The sequence below is a fragment of the Megalops cyprinoides genome, chromosome 10, assembly GCF_013368585.1.
Source record: "Megalops cyprinoides isolate fMegCyp1 chromosome 10, fMegCyp1.pri, whole genome shotgun sequence".
Lineage (NCBI taxonomy): Eukaryota > Metazoa > Chordata > Actinopteri > Elopiformes > Megalopidae > Megalops > Megalops cyprinoides.
In genome coordinates, this window is record NC_050592.1 from 26,334,831 (window position 1) to 26,355,793 (window position 20,963).

At 44.4% G+C, this 20,963-nt stretch overlaps 2 protein-coding genes across 3 annotated transcripts in view; one reads left to right on the forward strand and one right to left on the reverse strand.

Annotated features, from left to right (window-relative positions):
* Positions 1-1,735: 1,735 nt before the first annotated feature.
* ube3d (ubiquitin protein ligase E3D) lies at positions 1,736-17,803 on the reverse strand. The gene is made up of 10 exons (XM_036539562.1): positions 17,615-17,803; positions 15,245-15,444; positions 14,267-14,357; positions 13,469-13,700; positions 12,951-13,020; positions 11,091-11,172; positions 10,743-10,851; positions 10,329-10,498; positions 6,654-6,792; positions 1,736-1,862 (listed from the first exon to the last, which is right to left on the reverse strand). Exons 1-10 carry the CDS (start codon positions 17,689-17,691, stop codon positions 1,842-1,844), a joined length of 1,191 nt encoding a protein of 396 aa, XP_036395455.1. The 5' UTR covers positions 17,692-17,803; the 3' UTR covers positions 1,736-1,841.
* Positions 17,804-19,217: 1,414 nt separating this feature from the next.
* Positions 19,218-20,963, forward strand: part of dop1a (DOP1 leucine zipper like protein A) — a 29,835-nt gene continuing 28,089 nt past the window's right edge. For both annotated transcript variants that reach the window (XM_036538485.1, XM_036538486.1), the window contains exon 1: positions 19,218-19,533. The gene's annotated coding sequence lies outside the window, so the exon portion shown is untranslated. The remainder of the gene's footprint in view (positions 19,534-20,963) is intronic.

Here is a 20,963-nt window from a genome sequence, read left to right on the forward strand (position 1 = left end):
ATTTCTGCACAGGTGGCGTGGGACGTATGATTTATTGTTTTTAAATGTATGACTATACTGTCTTATTCATGAAACGCAAGGAAGTAATCAAATTTTGCCTAGCATCTTCAAGTCGAGGCAGCGTAGCTTTTATAAACGGCTCCATAATTAGTACGAGAGAAATGAAGTCATTACGCTGTCGGCTACCTCTCCCGACTGCAGCTGGTAGCCTATTGTGTGTCACAGAAATTGAGAAAACAGGTAAAATTAAAAGCCGTCTGCTTTTCCTGCAGTATTAAAGATAGGACAGTGTTCCTGCCTGTCAGTGCTACATAAACACTATCAATCATCACCCAATATTACATGGTTAATATGACAAAACGGGAAATGGGGGCTGTGATGGCTCCTGGCAGAAACAAGAGAAAGGTGCAGATATCGTCACTCAGAAAAAAAAATCTTAGAAAAAAGTGAACCATGTTCACGACTTCATAAAAGCAGCATGTTTTCCTCGTCAATGCTTCTGTAAACTCAATACTGGATTATACGAAAGCTGCTATGGTGGAAAAATAATGATAAAGAATAGTAAATACATATATATTTGCACACACACACAAGAAAGGGGGAGAAAGAGATTCTTCTTTCTGTGTGGCTTCTCAGAATGAAGACAAGGAGAAAGGAGAATGAAGAGAAGGAATGGACACCAAAACACCCAGTGCAGTGCATCAGAGATGTCTCTAAGCACAACCTTTATCCTGTACCAAGGTGAATATTATTTGAGATTACACAGCACAGAGCTTCAGAGAGAGGATGAGTTCCACAGGACCCCTTTCTCCCACTCTGTGTTCTGGAATGTTCTTCTGTCATGAGCCAACGTGAAAGCACACACTTCAGCCACCAGAGATAAAACCAGCCAGCCTGTTCATTATTGGCTGCCATGCAGTCAAGTGCATGTATGAGTGTGTCTTAGTCTCTGTCTCTATGTGTGCTCGAGAGTCTCTGGTAATTGGATGGTGAAGTAACATGAATTTCAATTACATTATCTGTAAGAGAGCAGACCAACACAAATGCAACAACTGGACAGCACCGATTTTTAAGTACTCAAATACGACTGCTACATGCTACCAAAAAAGCAACAAGGCTTTTTTGGGCAGGAACGGTCAGACACTGCATTCCAGATTTTGCTTCTTGAATTGAGGGAGAAGGGTTGTGGGCACAGATTTCACTGCCTTACATATATAACCTTTTCCTTTAGTGAATCTTTTTTTAAATAAACTGCACTGCATAATTTCCAACAAGATGTGGTGGTCATCTTCAGTCTTTACAGCAGGATATTGTGGTCATACCCAGGCTTGAAAACAGGATCTGCAGTCTGTACAGCAGGATGTGGCGATTATCCACAATTTTTACAGCAGAGCTTGCTGGTTATCTTCAGTCTATGCTGCAGGATCTAGTGGCCAGGTTGGCAGCATTGAGTGTTTGCAGAGTCACTGAGCACACATTGGCTGAACCTCTTATGACTGAATCACTATCCAAGACAAATACAGCCTCAGTCACACACAACCACAAAAAACACACTCTGAATAGTTACACAGTCAAATGTAAAGGTCAAATTTAGGACTTCTGTCTGCTTGTGAGGTCCAGGGGACGTTTCAGACAGCTGTAGATTTATTTCATGTGTACAAAATGAGTTTTCTGAAGACTGGCTTTAAAATGCTGCTGAAACAAGTATAACACATAAACACTTTATTTGGCCTGGAATGGTTCATTTCAAACACTTTTCTTTGAGGTCCATGGTAACATCTGGAGGGCATGACCCTGAACTCTGCGAGAACCCACAGACCAGGAATGATCAAGGTGTGACCTCACAGTCTCATAAACGCCACCTGTGAAAAATGAAAACTTGTTAAAAAATCATGAATATAAAGTTCCAGATTTCCCCCCTTTTATCCAACCATTCTTGCGATCTCCAACTGTACTAATATAGGCTTGTCTCACAAAAATGTCAGGGGTCATATGGGAGCAACCACAGTCACAGGGTGCTAAAAGCAGTGTGATAAGGAGACCCTGACCAATCTACCTACCCACACCCCCAGCTGAACAAAGCAATTTTATTTCATGACATTACATTCATTTAGCAGACATTCTTATCCAGAGCGACTTGCAGCATAAAGGAACAGAAGTGTATCCCTTCAAAGTGAATGAGCAACAGTGTCAGACCAGGCTAACAGCACTCCCAGACCAGTGAGTGTAAGTGTAATGTAATTTCACAACTATGGGTTCCTAGTCATTGTCAGTAGATTGTATGTCTGGTTTCGAACCCAGGCCATAGGGCTCATCCTGTATTCAAGGAGAGTGCCCTACCAACTAAGCCATTTAAGAGCTACCTGTTCGCATTTTACCTTGACACTAACATTCACACATATACAGTAAATGCTCATAACTTTCCATGATAACCAAGGTAAATCAGAATCATGTTAACGGAATCTACTGCTTATGCTGCTGACTGATGAAACTGATGTGTCTTTAGGCGTAGTAGTAGTAAAATCTTCCTCGGTGAAGCTCTCAGCAGAGTATCTGTCCAGTGTTTCTGAGATATTTGTATTGCTATAAAGAAAACCACCGTCTGTACTTAGTGCACATAAACTCTTCCTTAACTTTCCTTCTGTTAAAATAATGAAAAAGCACTTTTGGCTACCTTTTGCACCTTCAGCAATTTGCTTCTAGAAGAGTATGTGACTTTTTTCTTTTTTAACTGTGGCACACACATTACAATATGCCAAGTTATTTCTCTTTCTGAACTATTTACTTATTTATTTTCCCTCCTGTCTTCTCCTGACTCTTCCTTAAGGATTTACAGTATCCACTGTGGAGACCAATTATTCCATTTATTTATCATGAATGTCAAGCAGTGTAAATTAATTTACACTTCTTTAAATTAGTACCAATTCTCAATTCCAGTCAAGAAGTTGTTGCTTAATTTCCCTCCCATCACTTTGAAATTGGTTTGCCTTACATAAAACAAGACCCTACACCTGGATTATGTGGTTTTACCTTGCGAATGTGGATTACAGAGCTCACTTTAATCCAGCGGTTCAACTACAACAGCATAGCAATGTCAGCAATATCAGGATTACTTCAAAATACAGCTGTACACAGAACTGTCCCTAGTAGAAGTGACAATTGCATTTTAAAAAATCCATTTACAAATTGCCCATGTCCTGATACATTTTCCTGACACATGTGCAGTACAAACAGCACACTGCACACAAAGCCTTCCCAAAGCTGTTGATGACAATTACAAGTGAAGCACCAAAGGGTTTAGATTTGTCTTTGTGAACAGTGTTTGCTGTTGTCTTGAATTTAACAACATCTTCGGCTCAGACAGCTCTGGTACATTCAGACAATGGCCACCTCTACAAACACCCACATGCGGGGCTGCAGGCTCTCAGCAATGTTAAAAATTCATGTCCCCTCCAAAACAGCGTTCCACATCTGCTAGGTGATGCCCTCACTCCAGCAGGCCTCTGTGTTAAGGTGAGTAATTCTTGCTGACGTACACAGTGGCTGTCAGTGGGGGGGGGGGTTCTCCTGGATCACCTGCAATCTGTGCAGGAAAGGAGGTGAGATTCAAGGAGACCCCCAACACCAAAAGTTGTTAATATGCTATATAGGCCTGTGCTACCGTGTGCTAGCTTTTTTGGCTGTGGGAAAGTCCTTCTCCTGTGAAAGGCAAGGCAAGACAACAACCCCCTTCTTCAGCTGTGGATGGCGGTGTCTTTGGTAGAATTATTATTATCATTTATTATATATTATTATTATTATTACTATTATTCCCAGATCTCCAAAACAACAACTACAAACACTACAGCAAGCCATTTTAAGTGGGAACATCCCATTTTTGGTAAGAGTCATTCTATCAGGTCTCACTTTCTGGAGTTATCCTGTCACATTTCCAATTTGACTGCCAAAAAACATTTGCCTTTGATGTCCCCTGCCGGCCACTTCCTTATCGGTGCGGTCAGGACTCGGCAGGGCAACAGCTAAATATTCCCCCCCAACTTGGTGAAAATGCTTCCCTTGAAGATAAGCAGGAAAGGCACACAGAAACAGCTAAGTGAAGAGGAAGGAGAGCATTTGCATATTCCACTCAGGCACACTTTGGCCAGCTGCGCACTCAGGAACCAACAGCACAGGGAAATAACCTATTTACACAAGCTACAAGCTACATGTGTCAGCATATAAGGAGGAGGCCTGGACTGTATCCATCAGGGTCTGATGTTTTACCACCATAGATCACCATCTATTGTTTTCCAGGCTGTATTAATATCTGCAATTAATGAACAGAACTTCTCACACTGCAAAAGGGGTACTTTAAACAGTGAGTGCTGTGGAGTCTTTTACTGCTGTACTCTGAAGAGGGCAGAACACGCCACTCAGATCTATTCATAAACACAGAAAGCAAGCACATCTCAGAGCACTGCCCCAAAAAACAATGGCCACTCAGCAAAAAGAACTGGGCCTTCGACATGCAGAAGGCTATGCCACTGAGGAGCAGCGGGTTCAAGGTGCACAGAGCAGGGCCACACACACACACACACACACACACACACACAGAGGACTGGTTCCCAACATGCAGGGAGGACATGTCTCAGACCCACAGAGAGCTGGGCCTTCAAGGCACAGGACGTACAACTTACTGAAGTCATGCAGCAGGATCACTTCAGAAAGACAGTGATGTATGACATGCCCTATGTATAGAAGTTTCCAGACAGGAGAGGAAACTCGGCCACTTTCCTGTAACAGAATCTGGGTGGTTTATTCTGTTAGTCTGGTCCTCTGCCTAGTGTGTTGTCGTCTCCCCCCAACCCCCCCCCCCTCCTCTCAGATGTGTTAAAGACACTGATGGATTTAAACACATTACCGCTGGAGTCACTCAACCCAGACTGCAGACTCCCCCTCCCTCACCTCTTCTGGCAATACTCTGTGTTCTGTGTCGGCAACCTGACTGCTCAGGACTGCAGACTGCTACAAAGGACTGCAAAGACAGGTTTGTGTTCAGCCTTCCTACAGAGCTAAAAGGTAGTCACCGTGTTAGTTCCATCTCTGTAGTAATCCTAACTAGTGAAAACGGGACATTACTTGCCAAAGCATTACAGATGTAAATATGCTGAAATTACTGCAACTTCTGACACGGACCTGTTTGTGATGTCTGTGGAAAAATATGAATACTTATGTACTCATAACCTCAGCTATATATAAATCAGATCTGTTTATGCCAACACACAAATGCCCACACATGCGCACCAACATGCATGTAAACAAACACAGGCACACATGCGAACGCAAATGAAAGCATGCTTTCTGGAGCGGCTCTGAGCTTCGGTGGGAGGGAGAAGTCCTCCCTACAGGCTGTAGTGTAATAACATCCAAACGTCTGTTTGTCTCCACACTCCTACCCAGAGGAGGAACTCGCCTCATCTGAGGAGGGATATGAAATTGCCAAGCGATGAAGGGTTTCTAGTTTAATTAGGAGAATGTCTGGAAGGAAAAAAAAAATGGAAGTACCGAGAGCGGGCGTTTTAATCAAAGGATTTCTTTATAACGAGATGGGCAGTGGTGGGGGGGGGGGTTGGGGGGAGTCTTAAAAGCAGCCGTTGATCTGTTAGACAGGATTTTAAATGTTTTTGTACCTGGTGGCAGCAGAAAGTCACTTCCTGGAAGCGGCAGTCTCTCAGGTGATGCTGGAAGCCGCCGTCGCTCATGTGAGTGTGCCGATGACTTCAAACGAGCTCACACTGCGTAATTACCCTTAAACTGTCACACAGGTTCAGGGCCAGTAGCCATGAAAGATTCTCAGTGCAACCCTTTAGAGTGGGCTTTTGCCCTGAAATTTATTCTTATCTAAAACTTGCTCCCAAGAGTGTGCTCAGACCCCCGAAATACAAAAAGTCCCGTATCTGGTTGCTGTGAAAGCCACGTGACGTTTACTAATGACCACACTGAAGCTGTATTCCAAGTTTGGACAGTCTTTTTTTTCCTGCTGATAAGATTATAGAATCAAAAGCTGTGCCCAATCAGCAGTGAGGAACAGTACAGTGAGAATACTCCCTCCCTCAATCAGTAGAACATGAATCATGATTCCTGACATTTTTTTGGGCTATATAACATTTTATTGTAATTCTTCATAAGAGGAGAAAATAATATTCCCTATACCTATATTGCTAGCAAGCCAAGAAAACACGGATGAGTATTTACTGGCTCTTTTCAAGAAGTTATTGCTACTTTCCAAATGATTGCCTAATTTAGCAGGCTGACACCTGCAGTGACTCATGCTGTTACGGATGCTGCAGCTCCTATCCATAATGTCTTACAGTTTACCACACAAAGGGCAGTACTTACCAAAGTAATGCCCCTGTTAAGTGAGTCAGACAGCGCAGAACAAGTACAGGTGTTACAGTGTCTGACAATGACATTGACTCCTCACCTGTCTCCACAGAGCAGGCAGCCAAGCAGAGACAGAGTGGAAACCACAACTCAAGACTGCATTTCCACATTAACAGGACAGGAAATACAATCTCTCAGGCAAACAAGGGCTCAGGAGGGGTCTAAACTGTATACCTCTCCATCCTCTGTGAGCAGGGCAGTCTGACCAGATTACACAGCAAAAGATTCACCTGATAGGAGTTCATTCTGCGCAGAGGTGGAGGGAGACGGGAAGTGCTGGCGGTCAACAGATGCATCACCTCCTGGCATGTAGTTTGGGGCAGGACCAGGGGGTGAACACCAACGTCCTTCTCCCAGGCATCTGTGATGCTGCAGAGACACAGTGAGTGAGGGAGAGAGGGAAAGAGAGAGAGGGAGACACACACCCCCCAAACACACTTACTAACTCTTGTACTGCTCAGCAGAACGCAAATAATCATCTCCATTAGCCCCCAGAAGAACACTTCCTGCTGAAGTGACATAAATTGTGTTAATCTGACAGTTTGAGGAATTGCAGTTTTAATGGTGCCATTATTGAGTGGGGACTGTGAGGCAGAAAAGGGGGGGAGAGAGAGAGATAGAGAGTAGGAGGGAGAAGACGGAGCAAAAGGAAAACTGACTGACTGATGTCCCGACAAATGGAACAGCTCATACATCCGGTGACAATCACTTTGGGACGTTTCTACGACACTTCCACCATCGATGTAGGGCTGTAACGAGACACACTCGCTTCCACGGGCCTTCGGCCGCAGCGGCACACGCCGCATGCCGCACACACACGGTGGACGTCGCCGCACGCCACCGCCGGTCTAACGTTACGCGAAGCGCCCGACAGCTAAGCGCCGACGGTCACGGGAGCGCACTTCCGTGCCAGCTCCTAGCGCTACACCTGGCAGCCTCTCCACCGCGTTCGGGAACTGAACTGATAAAACGATCTCCGGGTGCCAGCCAGCAGTCCGTCAGACGAGACCTCACCGACTCTCTTGCTCATTACAGATGCATCAGCAACACATTAATTAACACTCGGAGAACACTGGCACAGCTTGCTGATACTCCGCTACTTGAAATGAATATTTGCACCGCAGCCAAATACGGGCACACATTATGGCCTATTAAAAATGTGTAAGATTAAAACAGGAACAGTTTCCTGTGCCCTCTGCTCAAACTGCATTTTCTGGATCTGTGCATGATTATTCAGCCCCCAGCTCTCCTTGTGTCTGTGTGCGACTATTCTCCCTGAGCCAAGCTCTCCTTGTTATCTGTGTTCAATTGCTCTCCCTAAGGCCAGTTCACTTTTGATCAGTTTCTTAATGCTCTTTCTGGCTGTGTGTGTGCGGTTATTTCGATTACAGCGAAAGACGACTGAAATCAAGTCAAAGCTGAATAAACACATAAGGTGATGTAGGTAAACAATCACACACACACATTACAATGAGTGGAGAACATATTTCCCCTGCTGCAGTTCTCACCCTGACCATCGCTCCAATCTGGGACTTGCTGCTCCTGGCTACTTTTCAGTATGGACAGATTTAACAGCATAGTGTATCAACGGCGTGTGACCCACCACACTTCGCCTTCCCTGCCCAGAAGCAGAAATTCTTTCCTTTAATCTGGAGCATGTGTAATTACAGCAATTCTGTCATAGTGTCAGAAGCTGTCAGATTCTTGGACCCCAATGAGAGACCGCGCTGATCAGAGAAGAGACCAAAAGAAAGCTATTTCAAAATTATTTTTCTGTCACACACAATGCGAATGATGCAAACTCAGTTTTCATAAGTGAAACGGGTTTATCTCGAGGCTGCACGCTGCCCTCTGTGGTTATCCTGTCTGCCCCCTGCAGGTGAGAGAGAGACTTACTCCCCCTGGGCACAATGATGGTAGAACTTTATCCGAGGTGCAAGCCCATCCTCCTCCATCACAGAAACGCAATCTCTGCCTCCATTCCCTGAGGAATGCTTCAGAGTTCACTCCTGCAGCAGACATCATCAGTGCAACAAGGCCAGAGAGGCTCCACAGACATGCCCAGCGTATGTGGCAGCGATTCTCATAGATCTGTACAGAGACATTGCTCCTCCTGATGAAACTGCAGAGCATCCCCAGCCAGACCCGGTCTGAATGTCTGTCTGTCTCTTTGTGGGGTAGAAAAAAGCTCCGTGCCTCTCAGTTTGGAGAGGGGGAAAAAAAGGCGACAAGGGAGTGACCTTTATCAGAGCTGCCGATGTTGAGCCCCCAGTCTCACACGCCCCCACACACGCCAGAGACCGCTGCTGTCAACAGGCCACCCCATGTCCCCACATGTCACAAGTCACATGTGCACGCTCACACGCACACTCATACAGTTCAGCTCCTTTGATAGCAGTCCTTGCTCCTGGAGCGGAACACCCTGCCCTCTTCCCATTCTATCATTATTGTCTCCGCTCTCTGTGGAAGAACAATCGCCCCCTTCGATATTTCTGAAGAACAGAATACTTCTCCTTGTTCTTCCTGTGAAGCTTTTGTCATTGCGTAGGGAACTAGAGAGAAACGTTTAATACCGCATGCATGACATGAGCAGCATGCTTTCTTTTCCAGAGCTGAACTGGAGTTTCTTAAAAGTTGGACCGGTGGAGTGACGATATCAGCACAACGTGCTTCGTTTTTATGTCTCTGTGTGCGTGTTTGTGTTCGTGTGAGTATATCTGAGTACGTCTGTGTCTGTGAAAAGAGAGAAATAACGTCAGAAAGAGAGCGAGTATAATTGTAGTCAAGTTCCCATGCACTGTGGCTGATTATCCTGGTCTGTAGGTTGCTATGGTATTTGTACACTGGCTGCCTTGGAGAGATGGTAAATTTCACCTCAGTCAGGGGAGATAAAAGCCTACACTCCCAGTGTCAGACAACCAAGCAGTAAGACAGGCTTTGATTTAGTTTCTGCCAGGGTTCAGCTACAGCAAACAGAGGTGTCAATGGCCACCCATTGGAAAGGGAAAGGGAAAATAATCTCGCACAGAGAGGGTAGCTGGGTCAGGCATATTAATAATTCACACACAGCTGGGGACGGTGGGAATAATCACACACCAAACCAAAGTGACAGAGGAAATTCTGCAGAGGCCCAGCAAATGTACCAGAAGCCACTGAGGAGATTCAGTTGCTGCCTGACCTCTGATTTAATGACATTCTGTATTTAGCAGAAGCCAAGAGGAAGGCCCCGTGTTTCTGAACAAATGATCATGCAACACTGACTCAACAATGTCCCAAGAGAGCCCAGAGACACTGGGCAGCATCCGCTGTGGGTTAAAAAAAAAAAAAGTGCTTTTTGTGACATTCCAGAAATATTCCATTTCATACAACAGACCAGGGGTTCAGCACATTCAGTTCTGCAGAGCTGCAGAGTCTGCAGGTTTTCACAGACTCTATTGATTAACTGAAGACATTGTGACAACCTGGTGCTCCAGGTATGCGCACATGCTTCACTGAAGGGCGAAGCGGAGGACACTTTCACTTTTTGGCAGTTGATCGCTAGCCTTTAAACTTCTGATATATCATCTAGGGTGTAACACAAGGAGTGAGAAATGTGTTCAGTTTCACACTGATTAAAAGCTATTTGCTTGCCGCTACGGTAGATACTGTCAGGAGTACAAGACTAAATCTTGGCCAGACTGTGTCTGCCCCTGAAGCCAGCTGCAAATTCAGCTCCTTGGTGCAGCTCTAGAAATCAAATCATTCTTATTCATGCGGGTTTCACATTAGTCCAAATATTCAGCTTCTGAAGAAATAGCCCATTACTGTGAGTGTACGTGAAAGAGCCCCAAAGCCCGCTGGGCTCCGTCTCTCTGGAACTCTGATTAGGATGGGACGAACACTGACTGTGCGACTGAATGACTTACTCCTGGTGCATGCTGGGTGCGCACAGCAGATAGAGGACTTTGATGGCGCTGCTGGCTGCGCATGATCGATGCTGGATGTGGAGCCCATCTCCAGGAACGACGGAGGCGTCACTGCCGACGGCTGGAGAGGAGTGCGAGGCGACGAGGGAGTCAGTGTTCAGGAGCCAGAGCTGCAGGAGAGGGGAAAAGAGCCATCATTCACACGCACAGATACACACACACATGCGCGCATACGCATGAACACCCACAGTCCCCTAACACACATATGTACGCACAATCTCACCTCATACACACATGCACGCAGAGGAACACACACACAGGCCCCTCACAAACACACATGCATGCACAACTTCACCTCGTACACACATGCATGTACATGCACGCACACGCACACACACACACCCAGGTCCTTACCAGGATAAATGGTTTTCCACTTGGAGTCTGGAGAGAAAAGCGGAACATGCTTTGTGTAGAAGATAATTCCACCAGCCTTGCAGCTATGGTCCGCTCCAGGAAGAGCCATCTATTTCAGACACAGCACAGATGATAAGGAGGAGAGATTCCTCACCATGCCCACGGAAACATCTGGATCAGTCTGCTGAATTCATTCAAGCTGCTGAGTCATAATCACACAGAGACTGGCAAGTTAACTACCTGTCCTTCACTGCAAAAGTGTTACTCAAGTATTTCTGTGCAACTATAACTGTGTGTGTGTGTGTGTGTGTGTGTGTGTGTGTTCACAACTCTGCACACAGTAATCACCTGGATTGTCTGACTGTGTCGTCATCTCTCTCCTCATCCTTCTGCATAACTGTCACTTCTGTGATGTAGAGCTTCAGTGTTTCTGTGAAATTACACATCACCACAGTCCTGAACACACACGCACACACACACACATGCACACATCATCATCACCACTATCCTGTCTATGAACATCCACGCCCTCACTAACACAAACGCCCTCAAAGAAACGCACACAGTAAAAATAAAATTAATATTCATGTAATGGGAGTATAACCTTAAGACAATCAGACATAATGCAAAAGAACACCATCTGAAACGACCAGCCATGTAAACAACCAAAACACTCAGGCTACGTATTTTTCCAGATGCCTTGGAGTTGCTTGGATGAAATCAATGAAGTAGTGCCTATCCTCCAATGAGCACCCACTGCACTGTGTGATTTACAGGGTGGAAGAAAGTCATTGGCCGCATGAGTGGAGGATTGTATTTGTCTTACCTCAGGGCTCCTGCCTGAGTGCTAAGGTTGTTGTAGTGAAACAATATCTAATTCCAAAACAGGACTGAGTACAGGGATAAAAAGCATGAAAACGCTATGTTGAACTGCAGGACTTGTAGTGTGAAAAATAGGGGTTTTCTACGTGCAAGTGTGGAGATTTTTGCAGGGTGAGAAGACTAATGTGTGAATTGTGATTCCAAACAGGGTTGCATAAAGGGAAAAAAAGGCACAAAAAATACAAATAAAAATAAATAAGAACAAGAAAATCACAATCGCTGAATAAATACCCTTTTTAAGCCAAGCACCTTCATTATCACAACTTACACAGAAGTGATAAGCTTTTGTTTCACTGTTCATTTACTGTACAAGCATAGAGCGCAGAATCTGTGGTAATGTTCTTGTTACACCTCGCTATTTGAGATCGTTTTGTCTTACCTAACACACTGTCACATCACTCCACTGGCTGCAGCCAGTACAGCTATAGTGCCTCTCATGTTTTAGCTCAGAGACAGGCTGCAAGATATAGTCCCTCCTGGACTGGCAAATGCTGTTTACCAAAAAGAATGCATTTCTTTGACTAGGTCTAAAAAACACTGTCTACAGGTGCGATTTATAACTAAAATAAAGGAGAATGTAAACATGTAACCAGAGGGTTTTGGGGGGGGGGGGGGGTGTCAATAGGTTCTATGCATCTCCAAACAAGGTAACTACAGATGAGAATGAGACAGCAGACAGATTCAGTGAAGGAGGCTGGACTGGCTCACACTGACAGGCTATTTTCAGATTTAAAAATAAAGCAGTTGACGGACGCCAGGTGCTGCATTATGTAAAACAAGGCAATTGATCAAAAAGGTAGAGTGCCATTTCACAAAACAAACAGATAAAATTAGTGCGACGTGACAGACAACCAACCGTGAAGACAGTTGTCATTCCGACGACAGCTTGAAGTAAGTAGGAAATGAGCACAAATTCGATTACTTTGCAGCCCTGCTTTTCAAACTGGCATGAGGGTGTTAAACACGCAAATTTAGAGAAAAGTCATGAACGGGTAACTGCATCTTGCACAGTGCTAGGGTAAATTAGATTTTAAAAGCAGATGCTGTCAAATTGTTAAATTGTGTGAAGTGCTCTTTAATACAGCAATGTATTAGAGGAACACTTAACACTCTCTGATAGAGGTAATGCCAGATGGCTGGGTCTGAGAGCTGCTAATGTGAATAGTATTAAAAACTACTCTTACCTTTTAGCAGAGGTGGAGCAGACTGTATAAAATACCACTTGACCTTATTTGTCTTATGTAAGACTGTCTTTAATATTGTGTGATGTCCTAATTCAGATGCCATTCTATATTGTTCATATATTTGTGACAGGGGGCTGGGTACCTGCAGCTACGGCCTCTCCCAGTGTGGCTCCACAGCTCCTGCAGGTGACTGACGGCTTACTACTGGGCTTCTGCAGGAAAGGCAGGGAGACGGAGAGAGGGAGAGAGATAATGGGAGAGGGAGGGGGGAGAGAGAGTGTGAGGAAGAGACAGGAAGCCAAAAATCAATTCATCCTGTTACTCTGATGGAGTTCGTCTTCAAAGGCAAGGTAACAGAAGCATCCATAAAACGGGCAGCAGAGCTATGCAAAATCACCCCTGTGGAGCAGATCACCGAGTTCCACTCGCTCCACCCTGTCTCCCAGAGGAGTGCTGAAAACTGTGACTATTTCTCCTATATTTAGCCTTATCCTATATCTGATGTGCCTAAACCAAATGTGAACCATAGAGAAAATGCGAACTATAATACTGTTGGGGAGCTGTGGCCATGGTAGCCTTACAAGCATTTCTGAAGGTTATTCGTGATCTGCATAGGTGACCACATCTGTGAGCTTTGGTTCACACCACTGGGACGCCCACCTGTCTGGAGTCTTGGTTGTGACTGACATCTGTGGGAGCGGGGCTGGGTTCCTGCGCGAGTGTCTGGTCACATTCATCATCTCTGGCCAGCAGGAAGTAGGTGTCACCCAGTAAGCAGTCCCCCGGTCTGGGCAGCAGCTTCCTGTTGGCGAAGGGGTCAGGGTGGCAACACCAGTCCTCTACCAGCGCGTTCCAGTTCCCGTTGGGCAAAGGAAGCACTCTCTGGAACACCCTGCAGGGGAAATAACGCCATATCATAACATCATTTCATGCTGATGAGAGACGTGTGACAACTTCCATGTGACAGGCTGCTCTGTAGCATTTCCTGTACATCAAAGGCAGAGCTGTGATGCTGATCACCATGTACACTCGTGTGAGTAAATGAAGCCTTCATGTCTTTTTTTAAAGGACAACAAACAGGGGTCACTGCAAAAGTTGCCATACATAAACCAGTTTTATCAGACTCTTACAAGCCTTATCAGACCTACTTATCTACAGAGATGCTCAGCTGGGCCAAGTCCAGCTGTAAATAACGGAGACAATATTGCAGTTTTCACCAAGCGCATCAGGGCAAAGTAAGAAGTAAGACACAGACTATTTTCCACACACTCCCAAGCAATCTCTCCTGAGCCATCAGCCACAGCTCCTCTGTGGCGAGGTGACTGCAGGGTGGTGAGGCTACCTGCTGCCATCCATCTTCTCTGGAGGGCTCATCTTCTAGAATGATGAAATGACCAACTACAGTCAGGTCTCCTTCCTGTGAGGGTGGGGAGTTAAATAAATAAATGTCCCGCTCACCTCTCTGTCAGCACTCTCTCCCCACACCTCTGACAGGAGAAGCCATAACTCTTCTCAATCTGCACTCTCTTCATCACACTCCCTGGAGCTTCTGCAAGATTGCAAAAAAAAAAAAAAAAAAACATCCACAACTTTGTAAACAACACAAAACAAAAAAGAAATGGTTAACCTTGCCCTGGACAGAACTGTGTACCAATAAACACTGAGGTGTCACAACTGCTTGGATCGAAGCTGACAGCCAATTTGCTTTTGATCTGATTGGTCTGGAAAGACTCTTCCTTCTGTCCTTGTCGTGACTTCTTTTTCAGAGTGCGTTACGATAATTTACTTTGCCCCCTAAAAACACAGCACCGCGTTGCTCAGGGAGAAGGGAGGTGATAGAGGAGTTCATCATGTCTCTAAAAAACAAGTGGGCTCCCTTATCAACACCGCTTTTGACACGGCAGTGACTCTGCAGCGTCCCGAAGCAAGTCTAGTGCGCCGTATAAGTTCATTTGTTCTTTGTCCTTGAGGTAAAACAATTATTGCCTTGGATTCTCAAGAAAACAGTGTGAGAATTGTATCTTAGGGTGAGCAAGATTCACCCATCACACAAGATGCAAAGGGCTCTTATGACTGAAGTCAAAGATCACAAACCTTATATGGGCATCTAGATTTGCGTTTTGTGTCCCGTATGATTTGTGTGTGTGTGTATAGGTGGATGTGTCTGTGCCTATATGTACAAAAGTCACTGTAACCTACATGTATAAATAGTTTCACAGATTAGATCAGCTGTCCAGGGAAGGATAGCTGACCATATGAAGGAAACTGGTTCTGTAAGACACAATGTTGGTACACACTCAAGTCTGTGTTAAAGTAAGCGACTGACTCCGTTTGTGTTTCCCTGTCCCTCCAACGTACACACACACACACAGACACACAGACACACAGACACACACACACAATGCAGTGTGATAAAAGTTTTGGAGGTAGAAATACCTGTGTGCTGGTCCACCTGCAGGCGAAGTCTCAGGTGCAGTCCCTCCCCTGGTGTATTGGACACCTCTCTGCAGGACCCCTCTATAAGGGTGACCCCTGGTGGCAACTCCACGCAAAGCACCTCCCTGGGCATGCTGATCAGCAGCGAGGCGTCTCCACCGGACACTGCGACGTCAGAAGGGTCCCCTGTAACATCACTCCTGGAGACACGCACCACTGTGTCAAAACTGCGCAACATAGCAACAGACATGGTGACCGGACACATAGGTTTTTCCACTTGTTAGATGGGCAGGGGTTGGTATGGGAAGAACCTCAGTGGAGCTTCACAGCCTCCAGCAAAGAGAAGGACCTACCACTACATTAACGAAAAAGACCTCATCACTCACTCTGTATGTGTGTGTGTGTGTGTTTGTAAGTGAATGAAAGAGAGAAGGAGAGGACAGGAGGTGAAAAAAATCTATTGCCTTTTGCGGCACCATTACTATTAATTCCAGGTTTCGATTAATGAGCCACGCAGGAGCGATGCATTCTTGTGGTGAGCGGTTTGCTTGGCTCAGACTCTCTCCACGCTGGATGCTCTCAGGCAGAGAAGATGTACAGCCACGCGCGCGACTACAGCCCTCATGCAATTACTTTCCCGGGGCCGGCAATACGTCATGGTCCGCGGACGAGACGCGCGCTGCCCCGGGGAGAACGCATCTGCAGCAGGAGCCAACAAGGAGCCGTAACCCGCGGGAGGCGCAGCGCCAAACCACACACAGAGACGCCGCCTCCGACGGACCACCCAGCAGCACACGACGGTCCAAACACTTGCAAAGAAATGACGCTAAGCAACTCATTAATCTGTGCTTGCTGCTTAATTTCTACGACAGAAAATCCATTTGAAATCAGTCGGGGAGCAAAACCATTGAAGCCAGATTAGCATGGAATTACAGACAGCCAGCCGTGGATCGTTATGATCAGATTTAATTTGTTAAGAGCAATTATGGAAACCTTGCATATTTTATGGTGTCTAACCACAAAAAATTGAAAGTCCGTTATTTCATTGGACCGCACCAAAAAGAAAAAGACTTGAAAGTATTCGCAAGGAATAGCCTGGGCGGAAGACGCTTCAATGAGGCCAATGCAGCGCCCATCTTATCAACTTGGAACACACGTACACGCACCAGGGCCCATTTAAAGGTTAGGAGGGTTTGCGGCAATGAACACTGAATAGACTACACCCTCAGCTCCAAAAGCATATCAGACATCTACAATAATTCAGCTAATGTCCATACAAATGAACATAATGATACATTGTATGTACATTTAGCTAAAAGTGTAAAACAAAATATATGTATACAATTAAGCAGAGAACTCAGTAATGAAACCAAAAGTTACGCCAAATATTTTGAACAATTTCTCTCCTCTCGCGCAGACCGATAGCTCCCTCTAGTGGTCCTCACGATATTGCATGATGGAAATACCAGCCTTGCTGAACAAGGTTTGACTGATTCGACCAAATTGTAAATTATGTGGACAAAATCGCGTCAACAAAATTAAGCTTTAGAGGTTCAGTATCCAGATGCACTTCTTTATAAGCGGATATATTGAAATTTGTATTTCCTTGCAAATTTTGTTGGTAATAAAATTCCAATCAGTGATCAAGAAAAGAAACTCCGAGGAGTCTGCTTTGGAATAAGCCAAAGTAGTTTTGTCTATTTGGGCTTGCTCCAAAGCAGACGTGGCTGAGTTTCATGCATGGTGGTGGCGTAACTTTATTTTCGACCCACAGAATTCCCACTCTTCTTTCTTATTGCTCACAAGCTGTCTGAAGTACATAACCAGAAATTGAGTTCTGCATCAGAATTGTAGTTCTGCATTCACATGACTGTCCTGCAAGTTAGCTAATTACAACCGACTTTAACTGGTTAGCTTTCCAATAACATTATGAAAATGCGATTTCAATATCTTACTCATTACTGTAAATGAGTATAAGTCAAAGTTTGCTTGTGGACAGATTATTTATTTATTTGTTTATTTATTTAGATAGATAGATAGATAGATAGATAGATAGATAGATAGATAGATAGATAGATAGATAGATAAATAGATAGATAAGTTGATATCTTGATAATTCAGCGACAGGAATGCGCTAATCATCTGTGTCCACTCTTCATTCATTGAAAGGACACGAAAGACAGGTAGCTAGGTTGCTAACAACGTGGATATGCACAGTCCCTCCTTTCAATGAAATCCATGAAATAACGGATACGTATGTAGCCAAGCGAGGGAGCAACACATTCTGAGGATGAGGATTCATGACATTTGAAAGTCGGTTCCTAGATAGCCTGCTAGCCAGCTGAATACAGTTTGATTTGTGATAGTTACCTCAAAACTAAAAGACCACTCTGTAGACGCTGCCTCAGCTCCAGAAACACATCAGCTTGCTTCTGTGCTTCTTCCATTGTGTTCCGTGTCACAATCTACACGCTAAATAAAACAGACGGGTAACCTGAGTGCGCTAACGTTGTATCCTCTCCAGAAAGGCACATTGACCAGCTTGCCAGTTACCCTGAAATCCATCAATGAAAACGTGAAAACGTGAACCCGTGAACCAGGAAGTAAATATTGCTGCCATGGCAAAACTGTCCCTGATCGGACAGCGACCTCTGCCGGGTGAAATGCGAATCACACGTAATTAGCTACAGTGCCTGTGTGAGTGTATCAGTTTTGGGAGTTCGACGGCAGTATCATTTAATTTCTACACGTCAAGACGTCTGTACTGTTTTGCTGTGCTCTATATTCAACCAATGTGCTTTGGTTTCTCCCACATTTAAATGAATCAATAGACAAATATGTCTGTTTAAACTGAAATCAATATATTTGGTTCGGCTTGAAGATTTGTGAAGCAGAAATAAATTTATGATTATGATGTTTTGTCCCCCACAATAATATCACCTATGATATCTCTATGGGTACATTTTGTGAGGGTGTTACTGGGTGAACATTCCAGGCCGTCCTTTTCCCAGATTTTCCCAGATTATTGATAATGTGGTTGGGTTCCTGGCTAATTGGTTAATTCATTTAATTTTGAAACCATTATTTAAGATTGAAACGTCAAGGTCGTTCATGCCACTCAATTCATATCTATTAATAAGTGGACATTGTGAGTCTTATTTTTTCCATATCAAATTAAATACATTTAATCTGTTATGTTCGTACTTTATTCTTTACTGGGATCGCCATTAGCTTCCACATAGGGGTCGCTAGTACTGTTGGGAACATTTAAAAATGAAGCTATATGAGTAGGTCTAGAAATCCCTTTTGCTCTGGAGAGCAGAATTGTACATTTCATAACCAGCTGTTTGCATCTACTGATTAAAGTTAGTTTTTGTCTTTAAAGCAATTAGATAAAACTTCAGAGAGCATACAATAGTTTAGTCATTGCTATTACATATGACAAAGTAATTGACCTCCTCTTTTACAAGCATGACTGCAATATAGACATCATTACATTATTTGAGTAAAATTAGCATTTTTCAAAAATTACCGATTGTCCGGGGGCTTTTGAGAAAGAGTTAACGGTGTTAATGACTACAGAAATGTTTGAACAATGTGCCAATTGACTAATTTAGACTGAATCGTCTGTCCTGTAGCCATCCTTGTAGATTACCATTTACTGAGAATTGCCATAAACTGTATAATAGGGAGAGTCACGTAGACGTCTCCTCCTCGGAAACCATTGATCACGAACTGAACATTAGTCCCCAAATCCAAACTTTTTAAGTGCATTAAAAATGAAATGACGTCCAGCTCTATCACATGCCATGTACAACGTTGGAAAACAAGATCTTATTCGTAATCAGCCCTTTTCTCCACAGTAGTTTGGGCGTTATTATATCACGACCAGCTAGGCATTCATGTGGAACCTTTATGCTCTGGCCGCCCTGGCACTAAAACAGGTTTAAAAAGAGCGCACTATGATCCGCAGTGCTGTCTGGGAGCTGTCAACCGGGCTGTTGGAGCTTTGTGTAGGGCTCAGCTAACCACAGATCTCCGTCATCTGGAGGTGGTGAAATCTTATGACATGTTTTCAACAAGACAGCGATCAGGAAGCATGTAGGATACACGCAGATTTCACGCGGCTACGATCCTTTATTCGCATACTGCGCAAGTGTCAACGTTTGCCCGAGTGACCGGGCCCAGCATTTGCTTGAGATATTCAGCGCCGATTCCTGCTCCGTTGTGTGCCGCTATCACCGATACACAGCCTTTTAACCGTTTAACGCTCACATAACCTGGAAACGGTAAGCTGTCATATCAACAGACGCTTATGTCATCTTCTCTTTTTCCAGCTCCTGCTATAGCCGACAGGGCAATGGTAGGAAGAGACCCTAGATGCAATCGGCTAGCCAGCTAGCTTGTCACATCACAGTAATACCAAGGCTACCTAGCTATGAACATCGCCGGGCATTGGTTTTGAACCGAGTGGGTAGCAAGCAACATGACGATCACAAAGAAGAATCGTCGTGATTGAATGTCTCGAAGATTCGTGGTTTTATATGTGCTCTATATAAGATGTCATAAGATAACATTTTAGGCCTTCCACATAGAAATAATTGTTAGCTAGCTAGCGACATTCTTCAATACCCAATTTATGCTAGCTTCCTGGTCATTAATGATTTGTCTACATACATGGCGTCTAATCTATTCATTTAGATTCTGTTTACTATTTCTGCATAGTGGTAACTTGTTGGCTAGCTTGTAGTTCAAGATTGTTATAGGAAATGTACCAGTAACTTCGCTGGCTAGCTGCTGTGTTATCATTTATTTAGCTAGCTAGCACATTGAATGTCCACATATTTATCCAGTCGGGAATCGTTGATGATGGCTAGAAGCGTTAGGAAGAACACAGACCCGCTACAAACATTGTTTTTCACGATGAATCACACGAGCTGTTCTCGTTATTAATATTGGCTGTGAGGTGACCAACATTAATCGCCTAATTTGTTTAAAACGATGGTGGATTATAAACCAAGATTCTGTTGTCATGACGGAAGTGGTGTCCACTCAAGTGAGCACGTGGGTTGAATTATGTCTTTACTTGAATATTTTCGATCTGACGTTTGCAGTTTTGGCACCTAGCGAACAATCATCAAGTCACCACAAAAAAACTGTTGACGTGTCCCGGTTATGTTCACCGTATGGGTGTCGCTACTAGGGGCTAGCTGACTTCTAATTAATTGCTTTATGCCTGGTCATGCTCAATGCTAACTTATCTTCCATTAAAACATTTTCATGAAATTACTGCAATACAGACACTGCCTTGAATTTGCTCGTGTCATGGTTGGCAAACTGACACCATTAACAACAACAACCAAAATCTAAATTCCCCACCTGCATCCACACCTCACCCCCCTCCCGCCTCCTCTCCACCCCTCCAGGTCTGCGCGTGACAGGTATCAATAGCGCCGTAAACTGCTCGAGTTAGCATTGTCTCCATGACGTAACGCTCAGTAATGGACTGGAATAAGACCTATGCCAGCAGCCTTGACAGGCTGTTAGTCAGACAGTCTGACCTCTGCACACTGCAACTCCAGCTACCACACCCAGGGCAATGAACAATGACACGGAAATGTTTTTGCTCCTGGCTTAGTTATTATTCTTTATCAGTAAGTATAGCCGAGAGCACTGAAATTCGAATCACCAATTGTAATACAACTTGGGGACGTAAAGT